The 19,813-nt window shown below is 37.5% G+C and overlaps 1 protein-coding gene across 1 annotated transcript in view; it reads right to left on the bottom strand.

Annotated features, from left to right (window-relative positions):
* LOC127012599 (dynein axonemal heavy chain 5-like) overlaps positions 1-19,813 on the bottom strand; it is a 172,072-nt gene that overhangs the window by 140,678 nt on the left and 11,581 nt on the right. The window contains 14 exon segments of the mRNA XM_050890811.1: positions 1,801-1,952; positions 3,592-3,731; positions 4,716-4,871; positions 5,592-5,681; positions 5,775-5,948; positions 6,695-6,790; positions 9,839-10,040; positions 10,735-10,854; positions 13,171-13,352; positions 14,733-14,831; positions 15,982-16,075; positions 16,184-16,349; positions 17,552-17,738; positions 18,674-18,775. Of these exon segments, the coding sequence (XP_050746768.1) occupies positions 1,801-1,952; positions 3,592-3,731; positions 4,716-4,871; positions 5,592-5,681; positions 5,775-5,948; positions 6,695-6,790; positions 9,839-10,040; positions 10,735-10,854; positions 13,171-13,352; positions 14,733-14,831; positions 15,982-16,075; positions 16,184-16,349; positions 17,552-17,738; positions 18,674-18,775 (1,960 nt within the window).

The following is a 19,813-nucleotide window of genomic DNA, read 5'->3' as shown; positions in this document are numbered from 1 at the left end:
TATTGTAAAGACCTTCCTTTGCATAGTTACTAAACTATGCAAACCAAACACAAAAATTCATTTTAGAGCTATAAAACAAACATGAAAAACCACTTGCCATTGTTTTTTGTGCTCTGGTCAGGCAAAGGTCAAGTAAACCTAAAAGGTGGCCAGCCCTGCCTTAAGCACTGGTCAGAGCCACATGCCACAGTCACAAATGAACAGCTGCACAAACCCATGCCCCATTTCACGTTCAGATTTAGGCTGCATCTGTTCCTGTTTATCTTGCTGCTTTTCATTTTGAAGAAAAGTGAAAGCCTAACATCAGTCTACCTCAACTGAAAACTGATTTCCAAGCATGAGCTATTGTTTTCTCACGAAACTGCAACATAAAAGTCTTGCTGATGGTTTTATATATGTCCATTTAAATGACACTTTTAGAACAGTTAATCAATTTTATGCTGTATTTGATAGGGATAAGGTTGTATCTTACTGGTTGTGTGGAAAAAACTCAATGCATAATTGGGGATTAAAAACAAGTTTTCTTAGAAAAATTTAGGATTTGGGCAGAAATCTCCAAATACTATATACCTCTTACTAACTTCAACCCTGAATTTAGACATGTCACTTCTAGGATGTTCAGCTTAAGTTATGAAGATTTTTCTATAGAAAAGATAAGAGATATTATTAAAGCACCCCATGTCTGTTCTCTTGTCTCATATTCTTGTATCAGTCGAGCTATCATTATCTACCTAAAGTGAAGAGGTCAGTCCACAAACATTTTTTCACAGAGAAATAAAAACAGAATGTAGGCATGAGAAGAACTCTTAACTTTTTCATTATGTGGTCACTTACTTGGAAATAGATCAGAGGGATATTGATAGGGGAAAAAGAAGTAAAAATGCATTATAATTTTAAAAGTCTGATGCAACAGCTTAAGCTCAGTAAATGAAAATGCATGCAATTCAAAAATGGAACTGCAACACAAGACATAATAATATGATGCAATGTTACTCACAGAATTTTGCAAGAAAGCTCGAAAGTCAAGGCTCTACAGGCTCTCCCACCAATACAGCAGTATGGATAGCAGTCAAACATGACAAACCATTTACTCAGTTACACAGCTGTAAATTAACTAATTTAGTGACTTCAATGTGCTCCCAGAAACTGAATTTGTAATGCCTCAACTGAAAGAGGTGAGGATGAGCAAAACCAATTCTTTTACAACACTAATTATTTTCCAAAAGTGAGGAGCCAGAAAGCCAGTTTCTTAAGGGAAAAAAAAAAAAAGGCAAAAAAAAAAAAAGCTATAACTATTGGATTGTTTTTACGGTTTTTTAGCACCAGAGCACTTACTCTCTCACTGCACTCCTCACCAAGTCACTTCAATACAGTGACCAATAACATTTAGTAGGATTAAGAAATTCTGACAAATTTCAAGAAACTGTGATTCTACAGTGATTTTGCTTCCACTTTATCACAAGAGTAAAAAGGGATGGGTTGTTTATGTGGGAGGACATAAGAGTGGTAAAGGGGCATCACCAAGAAAGGGAAAAAAGGATATGCCTGGTAAAGCAAATGACTTAACAAGGGCTGTTCAAAGACAGCTGTCAAACAGCCCTGGCTTGATCACCACAGTTTAGAGCAGGACACCATTTTCACCTTACTCATGTCTGACTTACTTCCATAATCAGGAGGGAGGGACCTGGCATGTTTTTCCCTCACATAGATGGAGTGCTCTTCCTAAAACTGACAAGGAAATATCTGGCCAGTACCACCTAACAACATCAACAGTTCACCACTTCTTCTCCTACTACATACATTTATTGATGTTCAAAGAAGTCCATGACAGCTGCATCAGGCCCGGAGTAAGGGCATCCTCAACTTGTCCTATGAATGGTTTCATCACTGGTTTCAGCATAACAGGAATCCCATTCAGACGCTCTTTGTAATTGATCAATAAATTCTGGAGTCTGCAAGACATGATCATGTTAAGAATGCGCTTAATTCAGATATTTGAAACATACAGAAGTTTGGACACGTTTTCTGTTAATAAGATTTGCAAGTTCTGACCCCATGTTAAAAATAAGAACTCTTCCCAGCTCTTCCTAACTCAAACTAAGCCTCTTTCTCCCCACTAACAGCAGAATCAGACTGGGGAAATAAGTACCTCCAGTAAAGTAACTGTGATCAATCTAGAGAAACTTTCTTCCAAGGAAAATTAATTACAGTAAAAAACCACAGGAAATTGAAAACATGGTATTTTTGTTCCCTTCTTCCTATTTCACAAGACATGGTATGAAATGACACTGCTTATAAGAAAAGCTAGATCCAAACCACTTAGGACACCAAATCCCAAAGAAAAAGAGGCCAAATTCTGAATCAAGACTTACCAATAAAGTTCCATGAAAATGGAGCTATAAAATGAGGCTGCATAAACAAGAATTAGAAGCGAATGCAACTCAGAAGTCAGATACATAAAGAGTTTCTTACAAGAACTGCTGCAAAAAAAGTAATAGCTGTGTTCTGTGCCAGATGAAAACCATGACTTTAAACATCATTGTTACAAACCATAGACTGAGATAACCCATTCGCAATATACCAAAAAGTGTTTTTCCAGTGTTGCTTAAGCAAAAAATCTACAGTCTCTGAATATTCCTTCTTTGCTTGGGCAGTCAGTCTGAAGTCATTTTTAGAGTAGAAAGTAAGTTTGGATTATTTTTTTATTGCAAACATTTTGTGTACTTTTTTGTTTCTCTTGGACGGCAAAAGTTGGGGCTGTTGCTTTTCAGAGGACTGTGGCACATATAGTTTGTCTTGCACATTAGAAATTTTAGGTTAGTTTGTCCTAAAACACTCCACAGATAATTAATGAAAAATGTGGTATTGTAAGAGTGAAAGACTGAAAGCTTTAACAATAGAAAAAAGGAGGAGGAGTTGAATTCAAGTGTTTATGAAACTCTTTGAACTTTGTCCCTTTTTGTCCACTTCTATTTAAAAACTACCTAAAGAACACTCCTCACAAAGGATGACTTTTTTAAGACCTATCATCCTCGCTTAGTGAGTTAGAGAATTAATAATCAGCATCCCTGAGAATGAAAAGAGCTCTTCCAGCACAGAATTGGACTGTTACAAGAAGCAGAAAGAAATTATTTAAAATCAACAAAAGTTACTTCAGATATTCAACACGAGACAGCAAATTATAACTTAGGCGATGTATTACCTATACAAATGTTTGGGTTGTGCCTTAATCAAGTGGTAAATTCCAGCTTGTTTTTCTAACAGAAAAAAGCTTTTGATGTTAACTGTAATATTTTGGAGTGTAATCCCTATGTTATAGTGCACAGATGCCTTAGCAGTACCTAGGAGCCCCACTTACAGAGCAGCTGTTGCAGTAACAAAACAAAAGCATGTAGGCGTTTTCTAGTAATGAGATATTTGTGGAGATAGGAACAACTGACTGTTACTAATATTACTATGGCAATGCAGGGGAAAGTAATTAAATTTCAATTAAACTCCATCAAAGAGAAAAATCAAAAACATATGCAACAGACTCAAAGCTAGGTATTCCCATTTGCAGATGAGAATGAAACCCAAAAAGTGTTCACTCACTCCATTTGATGTCTTTTAATCTGTTCTTCATCTGCACACAAGCCAAGGACAACATCTGGAACTTCAAAATGCATTTTTTTCAGGTATTTTGTTTCATAAAGTACTTCCAGGACCACTGGGTCCAAGTTTACAAGTAATTCCTTCATGTAGCAGTACAGGGGGGAAAGAAAGAAAGAGAAAACAAGGCAGTAGTTTGGTGGTTACATGTAGCATGATATAACTGGAACATATAACAAGATGTAGATGACTAGAGAAGATTTTTAAAACAGATACCCGTGTTTCTACACAGATCTTCATCCTCCTCTACAAATATCCGGATTTTCCAAAGTATTAATCAACCAATATCTTACACTGATTTCAATTTCCTGTGACTCTTTCACTGTGTCCTAACCACTGGGCTCCTGTGACTTCCTAAGTTTAATTCTAGTTCTGCAGCTACACTCTGTGGAAGCTAATTTGCCTTTTCATCTCAGTTTCTCCATCAGTAGACTAGGGAGAAGTGTTGCGAAGGTTAATCTCTGTACACTTTTCGGGGCAATAAATGCTATTAAGATGCTAAATAAATTTGAAAACTGGATTCTAGTTGTCCATTATGGAATCATTAGTTCAAAAAATGCCACATTTTAACCATAATTTCTCTGCACTACAGCAGAAAAAATAATCTGTGAAGTAAGAATAGTAAGATTTTCTGTCTCAGCAAGCAGCTTCGAAAGCAAATTAATGAATGATTGCAATATACTCAACACATTGATGTTGACCACTACAGAAAAGACCATGATCTAATTAAAAATTCCTTCCTTGACTAAAATTTTGGTTAACATAGAAAATAAACTATGAAACAATATCTAAAAGGATGTAGATAAGTCAATAATAGATATCTATTTGCTGAGTACTGCCTCTTTTATGCCCTGAATGAGGGAGGAGCCTTATGAAGAACAGACATGATGAAGTCTGTACTATAAATATACACAAAAAGGGAAAAAAAAAAAACCATTTCAAGTAGTTCTTTTTTTAACCCTATTAAGATTATTTTAATGCTCTGCTTGTCTATCCATGATATGATTAAAGTAGCATATGTAATACTAAACAATGCAACAGTAATACAAAGAATAAATCATATTTACCTTGGTTTCTGGGTGCCTGACAAATAAGGAAGCACACAGAGCATTTCTAGCCTGGTCAGCAAACCTGCACCAGGCTCTGTGATAAATAAGTTCAAATTCCAAAAGAACTGCAGCCATTTTATTGTAGCTCTTAACAACTTTCTTCATTTCCAGTGTCTGCAATTCAAGGGGGGGGTGCGGGGGGAGCAAACACCATTTAATCAATTCTATGAGTCTAACATAGTAGAAATGTCCTCCACTAGGCTTTTCCTCACCACCATTAGGAAAACAAAACAAACAGAAAGCTTTAAGTTATGCTATTTTAGAGATAAGGTAAGACACAGAAACATAGAAATATATTTAGGAATTCAATTATTAAGAAGTATTTAACTGCTTTAAACAACATAACTCTTTTCCTGATTTTTCCTCCCAGTCTTGCCCATAAAACAAAGTCTATACTATGACCTACACAAGACACTGATGTCCCATTGAGAAAGCTATAAAAATTATATTCTTTCATGAAACGTAGCTAGTGTTTGAGGTTAAATATCTCAGTCCTCTTCATTACAGAGCATAGCAGACAGAAGGCTCTAAGCTTAGGTACATGGCCAACAGTGATGCTATCAGGATTAACATGAGTCAAGCCCCAGAACAGACAAAAGCACCGGCCTAAGTCATCAGCTTAATGTCTCAAGAGAAGTAACTGTCCTCAGCCACAGAAAAATAATGCTGCAAAAAGGAATTCAGATCCTGGAGCAAACACTAACACCTATCCTGTTGGATGAGCTTGAATACAAGTTGCTAGAAAAGTGAGCTTAGGAGTATAAAAATAAATCATGTGTCTGTTAATAACATGCTTGAAAGCTTAGCATAAATCCTCCTCTGCTAATTTCCAACCTTCAAAAGTGTGGTTTTCTTTTTAAGGAATGTCATTGGATGGTCAATTTTTCTGTATAACTGCTGAGCCCACATAATCTTCCCTGTTACCTAAAACACAGAAGATATGAGGTTATATTTCCATTAACTTAAAAACAGTCAAGAAGCAAAGTCTTTGTTCTCTCTCTTTTATTTCATTCTTACTGGTGGTATATTACGTGGTATAGGTGGATTTTCTTTTTGCTGCTGGTAGAGTTTTCGAACAAACTCTAAGTCTTGGCTGTACTGCTGAAGGACAACGGTATACTTCTCATTAAGATTAATATGATTTTCTCCTATTTGTTCAAGCTTCATCAGAAGTCCCAGCATCTGTTCAGTCTAAAAAGGAGGATGGAGCATTTACTGCAGAAGATGTTAATAGTTCAGAAATTCATTGTTCATAAACTGTTTTTTTAATTTACAATATAAGTTATGTAAGTTTGCAAGTTGTCTCCTAAGAAACACAGAAAAGTCCATCCAGACAAGTTAGTGAATTTTACTTCTGTATTTTATCCCATATAAAATATATTTACCATAGTATGAACCAAGAAACTGCTACCACTACAGTATAATGGAATTTTTATTTTTTTTCTGACTCTCAAATCATCACTCTTTTTTTCTGCAAACAGCTGTGGTAGAACACCTATATCTTTACTGATGCTTCATTAACATCTCATATCACGATCAGGGCCTGAACCAAGGAACAGTACTGACATTAAGGTAACAGCAGAAATTATTTCATTGATCCTGCCAGTCCAACAGGAATAACTTAGAAATGCAAGAGGAAGCATGGGGAACACCAGGATGAAGAAAGAAAATAAACCTCAGAAAAACAGGGCTATAAAATTGGTAAGGAAAGATGGAACATAAAACTGGCACCAAGTAACAATGAACATTATTTTCCAGCACTTCTGCAAGCAACTTTTAGAACACTTGTAATAGGCTTGATATCCTCCTACATTATCTCAGGCAGCCACCAGCACAGTACAGAACACTGGCAGTAATGAAGGAGTTCAGTAGGAGCTGTGGGTACTCAGCTTTTCTGAGCACCAGAACAAGGGGTTTGCATTTGTAAAACTACTTACCGTTACAGTCTTCTCAAACCAGGAATCCACAAATTCTTGTATGGACTCGTACAATGCTGCAATTTGGTTCTTAAATTCAAGGTAATCTTTTTCAAACTAGAAAAGGGTAAAAGAAAAAAAATCACCTATAGTGTTTCTTTCATTTCAGACAAAATTCTTTCCCTGAAGTTTTCGGGGAATTTGCTTTATCTGCCCAGTACATGTGTTCAACACTGAATTAAAGAGAACAGGGACAACACCAGTAACAAAGGCATTTACATTCTAAGCAAAGCAAACAAAAAATAAGAAGTGTTAGGTTATATGATTAAAGCCTCATCTTCATGAACACAAAGGAGCACAGAGGAACAAGGACAGGCAGAGGATATCTAATAAACTAATCAGAGAGAAGCGAGCACACTCGCCAGCTGCTCCCAGCACTGCCACAGGAGAGCGCTCAGCTCACTGTCCAGGTATGAAACCCATCAAGATGAGCGAACTGGCAGGCTCTCTACAGCACGTTACAGACTAAGGGAGGTTATTGCCTAGGGGATAAGGGACTTACTACAGTTTACTGGGGAAGAGCATTTTGGGACTGCACAAAACATATTATGGGAGGTAGGGAAGAAGCAAAGGCAGGGATCAACGTAGTTTGGGAAGGAATAATTGTGGGAAAATAGAGGCACGATGGGATAAAAGGAGTCAGTCACATGTGAACAGGTTGCTGGTCAGTACACTTGTCTGGCCATGCCCTGCACCTGATCAGCACGGTCTGTCTTGTCTTCTTACTTATCACCATTTCTAATTATTTTCCTGGGAGAAAGGGCTCTCTCTTCCATGTGCATAAGCATGTATGGGAGTCTACGTACCAGCAACAAGAGTGGAGGGGACTTAAAGGGGGCTTTTAAGAAAGATGGGAGAGACTTCTTACGAAGGCCTGTACTGATAGGACAAGGGGTGAGGGTTTTAAACTAAAAAAAAAGGTAGATTTAGATTACACATAAGGAAGAAATTCTTTACCAGGAGGGTGGTGAGACACTGGAACAGGTTGCCCAGAGAAGCTGTGGATGCCCCATCCCTGGAAGTGTTCAGGGTTAGGTTGGATGGGGCTTTGAGCAACCTCATCTAGTGGAATATGTCCCTGCCCATAGCAGGGGGGTTAGAACTAGATGAGCTTTAAAGGTCCCTTCCAACCCAAACCATTCGTCATTCTATGGAGACCATGGGTCACAGGGGCTTGTGCACCTGTGGAGTCAGCAACTGGAGAGACTGGAGTGTATTGAGGTCTAAGCATCAGCAACCAGAGTAGGAACAATGAATCATAGCAACTAGAAACACTGAAGCGTGTGCATACTGTGTGGGTGTGTATGTTGCATGTAATGGCTAGACAATACCAAACCAGACTAGGCAGCAAATAGGACAGAGGCACGGGAACCAGGCATTGGAGCAGCCTAAGTCTCGACTGGATTTGAAGAGACCTGAGTGGTCTAAAAGTTGGCTACCAGAGGGACCTGGAGGCCCAAGCCAGCTGCCAGAGAGACAAGTAGGGTCTGAATGTCAGCTAATGATAAGGTTATAAGTCTAGACCAACTACAAGAAAGAACTGTTTGCCTGTGTGTGTCTCTGTGTGTGAGCAACTGGGAGAGCAAGGGGATCCGGGGGTGAAGTAGAGGGTAGACTGATTGCTTAAGACCAGTTACTGGAGGGACCATAGTGCGTGCGTGCGTGCGTGCGCGTGTGTGTGTGTGTGTGCGTGTGTGTGTATAGGTCTAAGTAACAGCAACTGGAGTGGGGCTGTGGGCCTTGGGGGGCTTTGTAAGTCCAGGAACTGGGGAGACCTGGGTATCCAGCAGCCAGTTTTCAGATAGACTGAGTGTGTAAGACCAGCTACTGGAGGGATCCATGTATATATATTTTCTTCTAACAGGCTTTCCTCCTGCTCAGCCAGAGAGGTACAGGATGAGGCCATTAATACTGTTTGTAATTGTGTGATCGCTGTGTTTTCAGTTTGTGTTGAGCTGTGTGGCCAGACCTGTGTATAAATGTATTGTGTGTATGTGTGCATGCATGCCTATTGGGAATTACACACTCAGCCTCACAGCTCAGTGGACCTGGGGACATGGAACTGTGACGGCCTCACCTCTATTGGGCTACCAAATTCGGCAGGTCCTAACTAGAGGTAGGGTATTTATCTGTAATAATTTGGGTATTTATCTGTAATAATTTTTCTTAAAAGTCCAAAAGACTGAGGACCTACAAAAAGAGTTCAATGCAAACTTCCTCTTGAAGAAAGCACTCCACAAGCTTGGGAAGATAGTCCATAATATATATTGCTCCAACCATTTAAGTGTAGAAAAGCCACGCAATTTTTAAACAACTTCAAATTCCAGTTACCAGTAAATGTTCTCTTTCAGAAAAGAACCACACAGCAAGTATTATAGAAATGTAAGCCATCAGCCAGTTAGAAGAAAGCCAAAGGTATTCTAGACTTAAATGTTGAAAGGAAAGTTCCTGACAGTTGCAAGCTACAGTTTGGGAAGGCATGAGAGTAAGTCAACATTTCTAGCACTTCTATTGTGAGGCTATCAATCCTGCAAAGCAAGCAGGCTACAGCTCAAAGAAAACAGCTCAATTCCAGCATGTGCAGGATGTATTAAAACATGAGTCTGAAGCATTTGAAAAGCCACTTTAGTTTTTACCACCCTGCTCAGCGCTGGGGGTGATATCATTCATTTCTCCCTCTAAAATGTTCATCTAAGTGCCTTTGCTACCTTTACTGTAATCCTGTCTTTACTATTCCACTAAGTATTTTCAGTAACACTGAGTAACTCTTGCAACTAGATAAACTGTATCTAGTGCATTGACCTGCCTGAATTAGTTTTCAATCTGCAATTCAAAATATATGCATCTCAAAACAAACAAGTTTAGGAAAGTTGTTTGTAGCATTACCTATCACACAAAACCTAGTTTATCAGAAATTAACAAAAACATTTGAAATAAAAGCCAAATTTACCCCAACACTTTCAAATTGTATTAAAAGACATGAAAGTATTATTATTACAGCAAAATACTATATGCATTGTTATAAAATTTAATCTTCTTTGCATAACTCCAGTGAAAAGCATAGAATAAGGGAGTGATTGTGAGACAAGTGCTGAATGTATGTACCTCTTTTTTTCTGTGATCCAGAACATCATACTGTTTGGATTTGGTGTTTGTAGCAATGCTCTGGTAGTGAGTACTGATCTCTTCAATACCTTCTATTTTTATATGCTGGAGCTCTAAAAGGCTTTCCATAATATTGCTCATATCTGAAATCTTCTCCAAACGTTTACAGAATGTATCAAATTTTCCAAATATATAGTTTTCACTAACAATAAAAAAGAAACAGAGGGATTGTTATGCAAATCTATTTGTAATAGATCTTTTCTATTTAAGCAAAATATATTCTACCAGAACTGCCACCAAGTTTCACATTAAAAAATCTATGCTGTAATAATTACAAATCAAGTAAAAACCACTTTAAAGTAATGGATATAAACCAGAAAATGCTTAATTCTTATATATGTCAATTAAAAGCCTTTACCACATTTCACAGGAGTTACTCTTTTAAATAAGACGTTTGCAGGAGATCAAAATGTGAATGTACAATACTGAGAAATGCTCCATGCTTTAAGTGCCAATACAGGTAAAATTCCCCTTGGCATTGTGATAGACAACCCAGACCAGAGCTGACTAAATTCCCCTGGAGTCTTTTCACTTATATTCATGACTCAAATTTGTTGGAATTTCAGACCATACATAAACATATGTATTCAATTAACATATGCATAAATTCCCCTGAAGTCCTCTTGGACATCTGCTAAATCAACAAGTGACTGGCAAAAACCTGTCACTGGTTTACTCCTGAAAAAAAAAAAAATCTCTGCAAGGTCATTTCTGATTATAATAAATACTACATGTTAACTGAGTATTTAGCTTTTCTGCTAGCCAGCAGATACAATGACATCTCATTTATAAATTGTATAAATTAATATGATTCAATATTAGAGTGAATTATTTACCTGAAATCAAATTGCCTGTCACCTGGATTTTCCTTTAGCTCCTCCCTAATTCTCTGAAAGGATGTTTGGTACTGTTCTTTGAGGGAAATGCATTGTTGTATCCTCTTTAGCAATTCTTGCCTGAGGAAGAAAGCACAGAAGACAGAAAATCATCCTAAGGAGGTCTTCGAAAGAGTATAAATAAAAATAGAACATTTCAGTCAGATATGCAACTTTGCAAAATAAGAACACAAAATTATACATTACCTGAAAAACATTCAAAATATGAGGATTACATTAAAAGTTTTTGTTTTAAATTTGTTATCTAGATTGGATATTTTTAGTTTAGGTTTTATTGTCATCAAACCAAAACTTTCACAGCATAGTCCAGAAAGGACTTACACTGGGTAAACCCTGCCTACTGAATGCCTGCAGTTTGGCCATTTCTCATCTTCTGTAAACTGGGTATTGCTGATGGGCTTTCCTTTGTTTGTTTCTTTGTTTTTTCTAAGCAGACAAGACTGGAGAGGTATTTTTCCAGACTACAGTAAGCATGAGGAAAGTCTTGTTTCTTTAAAAAGATACACCAGGAAGATCTTGGTTCCTAAGGCCACAGATAGTTACATCTTATACACAGTTGTTCATTAACCCTGAGGTATTACTACACATGAGATACATAGATGAGGCATGGAAATTAGCCATAAGCCATTTACCCAAGACTGTTGCTCCACTTTGGCTTTGTCTTTCACCTTCCAAAAGATCATTGGGAATTAAAACGATAGTCAAAGTTTACAGATTGAAACCACTAACTGGGACAGAGAGAAACTTCTGCAGGGACAGCAGCAGCAAATAAGTAAATGAGAAGAATGTCTCAAAAATAAATTCAGCTAGAATAAACAAAAAAACGTATTCTACTTTTATTTACATTAATTCTTTAGAATAAACATAGCCAGTACTTAATTGATTACAGGTAATTTCTGAAAATTTCCCTTTACCCACACCAAAATACAGGAGGAATCCAAATTATTTGTTAGATTTATTTTTGTGTCTCCTAGGCTGTTACCTCAGTGTCACATTTGACTTGGCTGGAATTTAAGGACAGACATCCTGACTGTCTGTATCTTGATGAAGCTTGTAACAGCTTTTCCTTCTCATCTCAGTAACCATAACTTGCTCCAATTATACTCTTTCAAGAGACTATTCCAATCATTACTTTTCTAGTTGGTAACTTTAGATGCCATGCTCATCTTAAGCCCTCTCTGTGGTTTCCCCCTTCTCTTTTGCATGAAAATAATTGACTTGTTCTTGTAGTCTGTTCTTCCTAGGTTATCTCCACTTAACTTCTCATCCTTCAGATACACTTCTTCTGCCAGTGACATCAGCATTCACCACCCACTTGTTAAGTTTCATATAAACACTTCTGTGCTTCCACTTATGTGTATGTAGCTCCTGGGAGCAGCTCCTTGCAAGCAGACATAGAGCAGCTAACTCATCCCTTCCTTGAAATGTCTCCTTTAGTTCTCCTGGCAGTGATGCCTACAAAACATCCAAGGGCATCACAAGGTTTGCTGAAAACACTGTCATTCCAGCTGACCAACACTGCATGATTGCTGGTTTTTCTCCATCCCTCTTTCTTCCCCGCATCTCACTATTCACTTCTTATGTTTGAGATTGCAGGCTCTTCTTATGTGTTAGATTGCAAGCTCCTTATAGCTGAGGCAAACTTTTTGTTCATTTTCTGTACAGTGCCTAACATTTGCTGAAAACCAGGGACTCTTGCTATACTAATAGCTGCAACAAGAACAATAGAAAAGAAGAACAAAATTAGTCTTAGGCATGTCTAACTAGCAAACTTACAGTAAATCTAGCTTTTTAAATTTAAGGTGCCTCATTGGCACCATTTACACTCCTCGTGTTTGCTCATACAGCATTCTCCACAGAATACTCAGAAAATACAAGTCTGAGTCCCAATCCTGTCACACACATACCTCGCTCCAAAGAGAGTACAATTGAATTGTGATTCTGGTCCTGGTATATATTGTCCCCTTCCTCAAACTGACTTTCCTGTCTACTAACAGCAAAATATAAATCTTTGAGGTAACTTTGCCAGTCTGTCCTCGGAGCTTCTGTATGAGGAACCTTAGCTCCCAGTTACAATTGCTGAAGTGTGTTTTGGTCTAAAAAAAGCCATGGGGACAAAATGTCGAGTGTTGTATACTGATATACATTACATGCTTTTCAATAACAGTTTTTTTCCCAACACATAAATTTGTCTTTGCAGAGTACTTAATTCTACACTAAATGAGTAGTCAAAAGCTTAAAATTAACATGGGAGTCAGTGCCTGGTAGGAGGAGGAGGGGCTACTTAAATTTACCTTTTAATAATCTTGATGACTAATCTACAATTTTACTTCTAGTGTTAACAAAAGAAGATGAAATTATTAAAAATTCTATCACCTGTCCAGATCCCAGATTTTTGAAACACCTTCACACAGATATGTCTTGCATGTGTTAATCATTTGATTAGTGATTTTAAGAAGAAGAGATGTCATGCGCTCTGATGTGTTGTAGTATGGTGATGTACAGTAGATCATACAGACAGTATTCATTAAACTGGGTACGTGTTCCATCATTGTTACCTACAACAGGAAAAAGTGGGAAAGTCAGAAATTCGAATTTCCTAAAAATTAACACAATGGAAAATGTGACAGCTCTGCGAATAAGTTTGTCAGCAGATAAACATCTTTTTGATTGTAACACATTGTTCTTGTAGACATCTCATTATGAACTGGACCATCCAATTCATGTGTGGGGACCTAACACACTACGACCAAGAGAAAAAAATGGGGAATGGGTAATGAATAAATGAATAGGTCTTCTTCCAGAGTGGGATTTTCCAGAGGAAAAAGAAGCTGTACTCTTTTTGGCCACGGCCTCCAGTATACGAAGGTGCTGTAGTCTGCTTTGCAAAGGAATATACTACCTGAGGAAAAAAAGTCATGCACTGTTACAAAAGAGTTGGCCTGCTGTAGGAAGGACAAGAAGAAGAAAGTTGGCCTTTGCTCATTTTGCCTAGATCTGTACAGAAGAGAAATCCAGAAGGGGCAGGGAAGGCAACAATAATCTCTCTCTTACAGAGGTTACTGAACTATAGAGTTTTCTGTCCCACAGAAAGATTCCACAAAAACACATGCAACCCAGAGATACTGAGAACCCCGAACAAGAGACAGTGACTGGTCTAGAAAAGGATAAAAAAAGTATGGTATCTAGAAGTCAAGTCCAATATGGCAGAACGGTGAATATTTGCAGAAGAAAAGCACTGTAAAATAGCACAATGGATTCAAACAGAGTTCAAGCTTTGAAAACAACATTTAGAAAAATTGTAAGCAGCTGGATTATGTCTAAATCTTCTGAACCATGTAAGCTTAGGCAGTTTTGCCTGGTGGCTGTGTCTTCAAATTTCATGCTCTCATGAATTAAAAAATGAAATCTGAGACCCACATGGTTATGAAAATAAGTTTTATCACTTTAACCAGGATGACAGTAAATATGTGCTACCTGCAAGGGAAACAGCTTTAACCTGTAAAATAAGTGGAAGCTGCCCAATTTCAGCTCAACTGAAGGCTTAAGATCATTTTATGATATTTGCATTAAAACAATCACGAGTAACTGCTAACTGAAGCGTAGAGACAGGAAGAGGTACCATATGTAAGGCCCAACCTCACAAAGACAATTCAGCTTGGTGTCAGGTTTGGAAAAACATCATCTTTTGCTTATTTTTCTCATGCCTTTCAATTATCTTCTGGAATGACAACTGCCTCCTACACAAAAAGAAGTATTATCTCTGGCTTATTCAAAATCTGTAAACTCAGTTCACTAATGCCAAAGGAGTTAAGCTGTCCACTAATCATTACGCATAGGAGTTAAATACTGAAAAGAGAAATATCTTTCTTTCAGCAGCAAAAGCCTTTCCTTCCTTTTCTGAATTTCACGTTAAGTGCCTTTAGAGTACTACTTACAGGTGAAGCTTTGGCAAGTGGACCAAAAAATTTATCCAGTGTATATAAATATCTCACATTGTCTTTAGCTTCGTTGGCAACAATTGTTATATTACCATCCTGAAGGGAGAAAAAAAAGAAATAGAATTAATACTGTTAAAATTTATTGAACAGGTTCTTGCTCTTTTACAGTGCATGCTACCACAAGACTATGATTCCATCTTGCAAACATTTTCTCACAGAAGTTCTCTCAAATAAGCCATTTCTTCTTTACATAAGAAATGACTGCTTTTACATGCAAAAATTGGTAAGATCTACCTGGCGATCAGCAACATTTTGGATGGGATTTAGAGGAACTCCTTACTTAGACCCCCAAAGATTTTCCTTCCTGATGGAAGTACAATAGTGTGGTTTTAATAATCTGACTTACATTTTAGAATGGTTTTAGCATGGTACCCATTCTACAGAACTTAGACAAGATCCCTGGGTGTTTCCCATCATTTTTTAATAAACACTTGTTAGGGAAAATGAGTTCACAACTAATGCCTGTATATCCTTCTGTTCATGGTGGAACTATCCAGTACTTAGGAGGCAATTCTGTATGAAGAAAGAAATCTAGTTCATCATCCTTAGCTTGTACTGGCTCTGTACAGACACTCTTATCCAAATTCCATTTATCATAAAAGTCTGCAAATTTGTCAAGCACAAAATCAAAAACTCAGTAAGGTGACACTGTTTTCCTGTTCTATTTTCAAAACAGTAGAATACCTTCTTAAGTGCTAAAAGATCTACATTCTGGTGTTTTGGGGGGGTCTGATTGGCTGCATATGGTCTACAGCTTATTTTCTGGCTTGCCTACAATTTTGCCTGATAAATCTGTAGTACATATATTCACTTATTTGAAGTAGAAGTTATGCTACAAAAAGCCAGCTGTAAATAATTCTAAAAGCAATATGATAAACTTTCAGACATCTCTACAGTTGGCCTGCACAGCTGGAGAGAGACAGAAAAATGTTGTATTGCTGCATTGCTTTACTTTTGCACAACCATTCCGCCCACTATGTTAATGAAAGACACATTACAGAAGCATTGAGTTCTTTTCAAGTTATCTATTTAACTTCAGAATCATCAGTGTTATATATTTCAACAAACAGATAACAAATGACAGCATAAACACTCAAAACTATTTTTAGCATTGTGTTCAGTTCTGTGTGTATTACAAATACAGTACTGTACTCATTTAAAACTTTTATTAAGATATAGTAATTACCAGCTCTTTCCACTGCTTTAATGTCTTTGATCTCGCTGCCTGAAGAATACTTATAATTTTCTTTACTCTTGAACTTTTGATCTCATCTAAAAGGCTTTGAAGAAACAAACACATTTAATACTCTCTTTGGAATGAAAGTTTACATTTATCTTTAAAAAGCTTTTTTTTTTAGACTCTGTGAGAAATAATGCAGGCATTTAACCTGTTAAATGATGACATTCTTGTCTTCCAGTGTTCCAGCTCTGCAGATGGACCAATGTCATCAGCTTCTCTTCTCATTTGTTCACTCTCCACTAAAACTTGTCTGATCTGTTTGATCCAAATCATGACCACTTCTTCAAGTTTCTCAGTGACCTCTGTGTTACTGCCTTCAAAATCATAGAATGGAACAGTCTCGTAAGTACCAAGAAATAAATACAGATTTTTAACTACAGAAGTGACGTGTCCTTGTCAAACATAAGCTGAGACTCTATGTAAGCTGAGTATATTCAAATCACTGACCAACAACAGGAAAATATTAAGACTGTAACAACAAGATCCACACACATACAATTTGTATCTAGCTACTCTGTTACTATTGCATATCCTTTACAATGGAAACAGTTAAAAATACAGTGAGTTCATAAGGAAAAAAAATATCGCCATGTGGTTTTGGGAGAATCATGTTTCAGAGGTCCAAGAAATGCATCAACTATTATGCGTATATTTTTCTGCTTGTATTTCATAAGTAAAGGCTTACTTCACATTTCTCTCTTTCTGCCACTGCAGCTTATTCCACATTAAAAGCATCACATAATGGACACCATTATTAACAGTCACAAAAAACCCCTATAATTTATAAGTCAGCACATCTTTTAGATTGCCCTAGCAGCTGAAAGAGTCCGGTTCACTTGGTGCATTATATTTAGGACTCGTGGAGCTTGTACTAGTAAATGGATCTAAAGAACTTGTCCAGCTATATAACATTATTGCTTTTCTTAAGAGTCACTAGTTCTTCTGTGGAAGCTGTCCTGCCATAGGCTCATGTAGAGTCGAGAGGGATTGCAGAAGTATTGACTAGTTTGGCATTATTCCACTCTGAAAAATCCATGTGGTGATAAGAAATGGTGGAAAGCTATTGTTCAAAGAGACATAACTACTGTTTTTCTTACATACACATATATGCATATACGTAAATTTTTATAAATACATCTTGTTTTGACTCACAGCCCCCAGAGTCAGACTTAATATTGGATAGGATTTCCCCAGTATCAAAAAAAGTGAAGAGTATACACACTAGTAGATGGCTTCACTCAGCAACTACTTGGCCAGCAAACTAGGAGGAACACAGGCCACTGCGTACATGATATGTCAAGGAACTACCTAATCCTTTAAGATCTATGAATTAAAGGATGGGCAAATGATTGGTGATTTTATGATTACACAGTCAGAAACCTGGCAAGAGTAAGCAGAAAAATGTATATAGCTCAGGGAAGCTGAATTAATTCTTCAAAGTAAATTTTTACTAATGACATAACATTTATTTTATAAACAGCATCATTGTGTTTGCTTTGCCATAGGAATTACTCACCTGCAGCTATGTAGTCAGATGGGTTCTGTAAGTTGCTGACATAAACATCAATATCCACTTTTGTGAGCTGAATTTTATCTTCTATATTCTGTCTTGATGATGACAAAGTACCCACAAATTTATCCACTGAATACAGAAAGTCTTGTATCTGGCTGTTCTTCAAGCCTTCTTTCACAGCTCCCCAGTTCTGATTATTTTATGATTTATGCAAAAAAAAAAAAAAAAAAAAAAAAGTAAAACAAGGGTCACACTTTCTTTTGTTTTTGAACACAAAAGGTATCTTACTTTTCATTAGAAAGGTATTTCTTATTCATGGCAGTATATAAAGATTTATAGGTATGCCCTCTAAAATACACTTACCTGTACTATAACATAAATACTTTAAAGTGTGCATTGATTTAATTATTCTGTTAGACAAGAAGAGACAAACAAGCAAGAGGCTCTCAAGAAATAAAAATGTCTCCCTGCTCTCACTGTCTTCACACTGAATTGTTGTCTTTTTTTTTTCAGTCTGATTTGGCTCTCTCTGAACAGGGAAAACAGATTCTAATCTCCCTTCCTGCTCCTGCGTGAGAGAAAATGGTAGCATATGCTAACAGCATACGACACCACCATTCTCGACAGACGCTGGGTTTCATTATATTTCCTACCTCTGAGCGTGTACTTCTGGAGGTAACAGAACCCACTGTGATGCTTTGTGAGTGCCACAGAACAAGGACAACTCAAAGCAGCTGGATACTCTGGCTGTGATACAGTGCTTGCTGTCCACGCTCTAGAACAAAATCATGACTGATCCCTTGTGCTGCCAGGACTTGACGCTTCTTTCAATCCAGGCTTAATCTAGTTTTAATTAAGTCATCAGTTTTACCTTAGTATGGCTGCTACGCTATGTTCTCCTTTGTCATGAGCATTACAGCTGGTGCTATTGCTTGAAAAGAAACAATAACTACAAGAATTTCAAACACTTATATACAAATTGCATGACTCCCATAAAGGCCTATATTAGACTTGTATCTTTTTGCATCCTCTGTTTTATGTTCAACTGATGCACAAACAGGACTGCAGCAGCCACTTGCCTTAATTCCGCATGTTCTTGAGAAAAAAGACTAGCTGTTTGATTACCTGTTGGGATTTAAGTGCTGGTATCATGATTTGGGACAAGAAAAATTCCAGGCCCTGAAGGATATTTCCATTAGTACAATCAAATATGCCAAAATTCACCTCCTTTGGGAAGAAACAAAAATTAGCAGTGCATGTAAACTTCTGCAGCATTATACTATTTGAGTGAAATTCAGACATGTGGTGGACATATATACAGTCCATAACTATGTAGGTTCCATGAGGATATTGCCCCCCAGATACTGAATTTGGATTGGACATAGACTAAAATTCAACCAGAAATTCCAAGACTTGCCCTTCAGTTTGAGTCACCAGAAAAGCCAGTCCCATATTGTAGCAGCACTCCAGCAACCAATTAAAATCAACCATTTAACATCAATGCATTAATTAATCTTAAGAAAATTATATGCCTATATTTCTCTTTTAGAGCAACAGCTTCCATCTATTATAAATGCCTAAAAAAGGACAACAAATGTATCAAGCAAGAAGTGCCTCTCTCAGTTGCACAGTTCTCTCCAGTTCATTGTTAATGAACCTATGCTTAGGAAGCACTTCTTTACCAAGAGGGTGGTCAAACACTGGAACAGCCTTCCTAGAGAGGTGGTTGATGCCCCAAGCCTGTCAGTGTTTAAGAGGCATTTGGACAATGCCCTTAACAACATGCTTTAACTTTTGGTCAGCCCTGCATTGGTCAGGCAGTGGGACTAGATGATCGTTGTAGGTCCCTTCCAACTGAAACAGTCTATTCTAGTTAATGTGAAGCAAGAAGCAGCGAATTGCTGAAGCTGGGGACAGGGAGAGAGTACTGGTGAATGGAATTTTACTGCAGAACATAAAGCATAAATTGGAAGAAGTGAGGGACTGCATCTTCTCCCAACACTATCCGCTTATGGACTGGTTGGCTTTTCTGCTACTGGCATTTTGCTTACAAATGTATACACCCTGAACATGGGCCATGTGATTTCTACAACCCATACTGACTAGCCATTTCAGCTCTGGATATGTCTCATGTTAGCAGAGAGGGAGTCTCATTCAGAACTTCTGAACTGCACAAACATACACTGATTTTGCCTTCATCATAATGAATGCTTCACTGATATGGGGGAAAGCATACTGAGTTCTGCCTTAGAAGCTTCTACTCCC

The sequence above is a fragment of the Gymnogyps californianus genome, chromosome 2 (genome assembly GCF_018139145.2).
Source record: "Gymnogyps californianus isolate 813 chromosome 2, ASM1813914v2, whole genome shotgun sequence".
NCBI lineage: Eukaryota > Metazoa > Chordata > Aves > Accipitriformes > Cathartidae > Gymnogyps > Gymnogyps californianus.
This window is presented reverse-complemented; position numbering and strand designations above follow the sequence as displayed.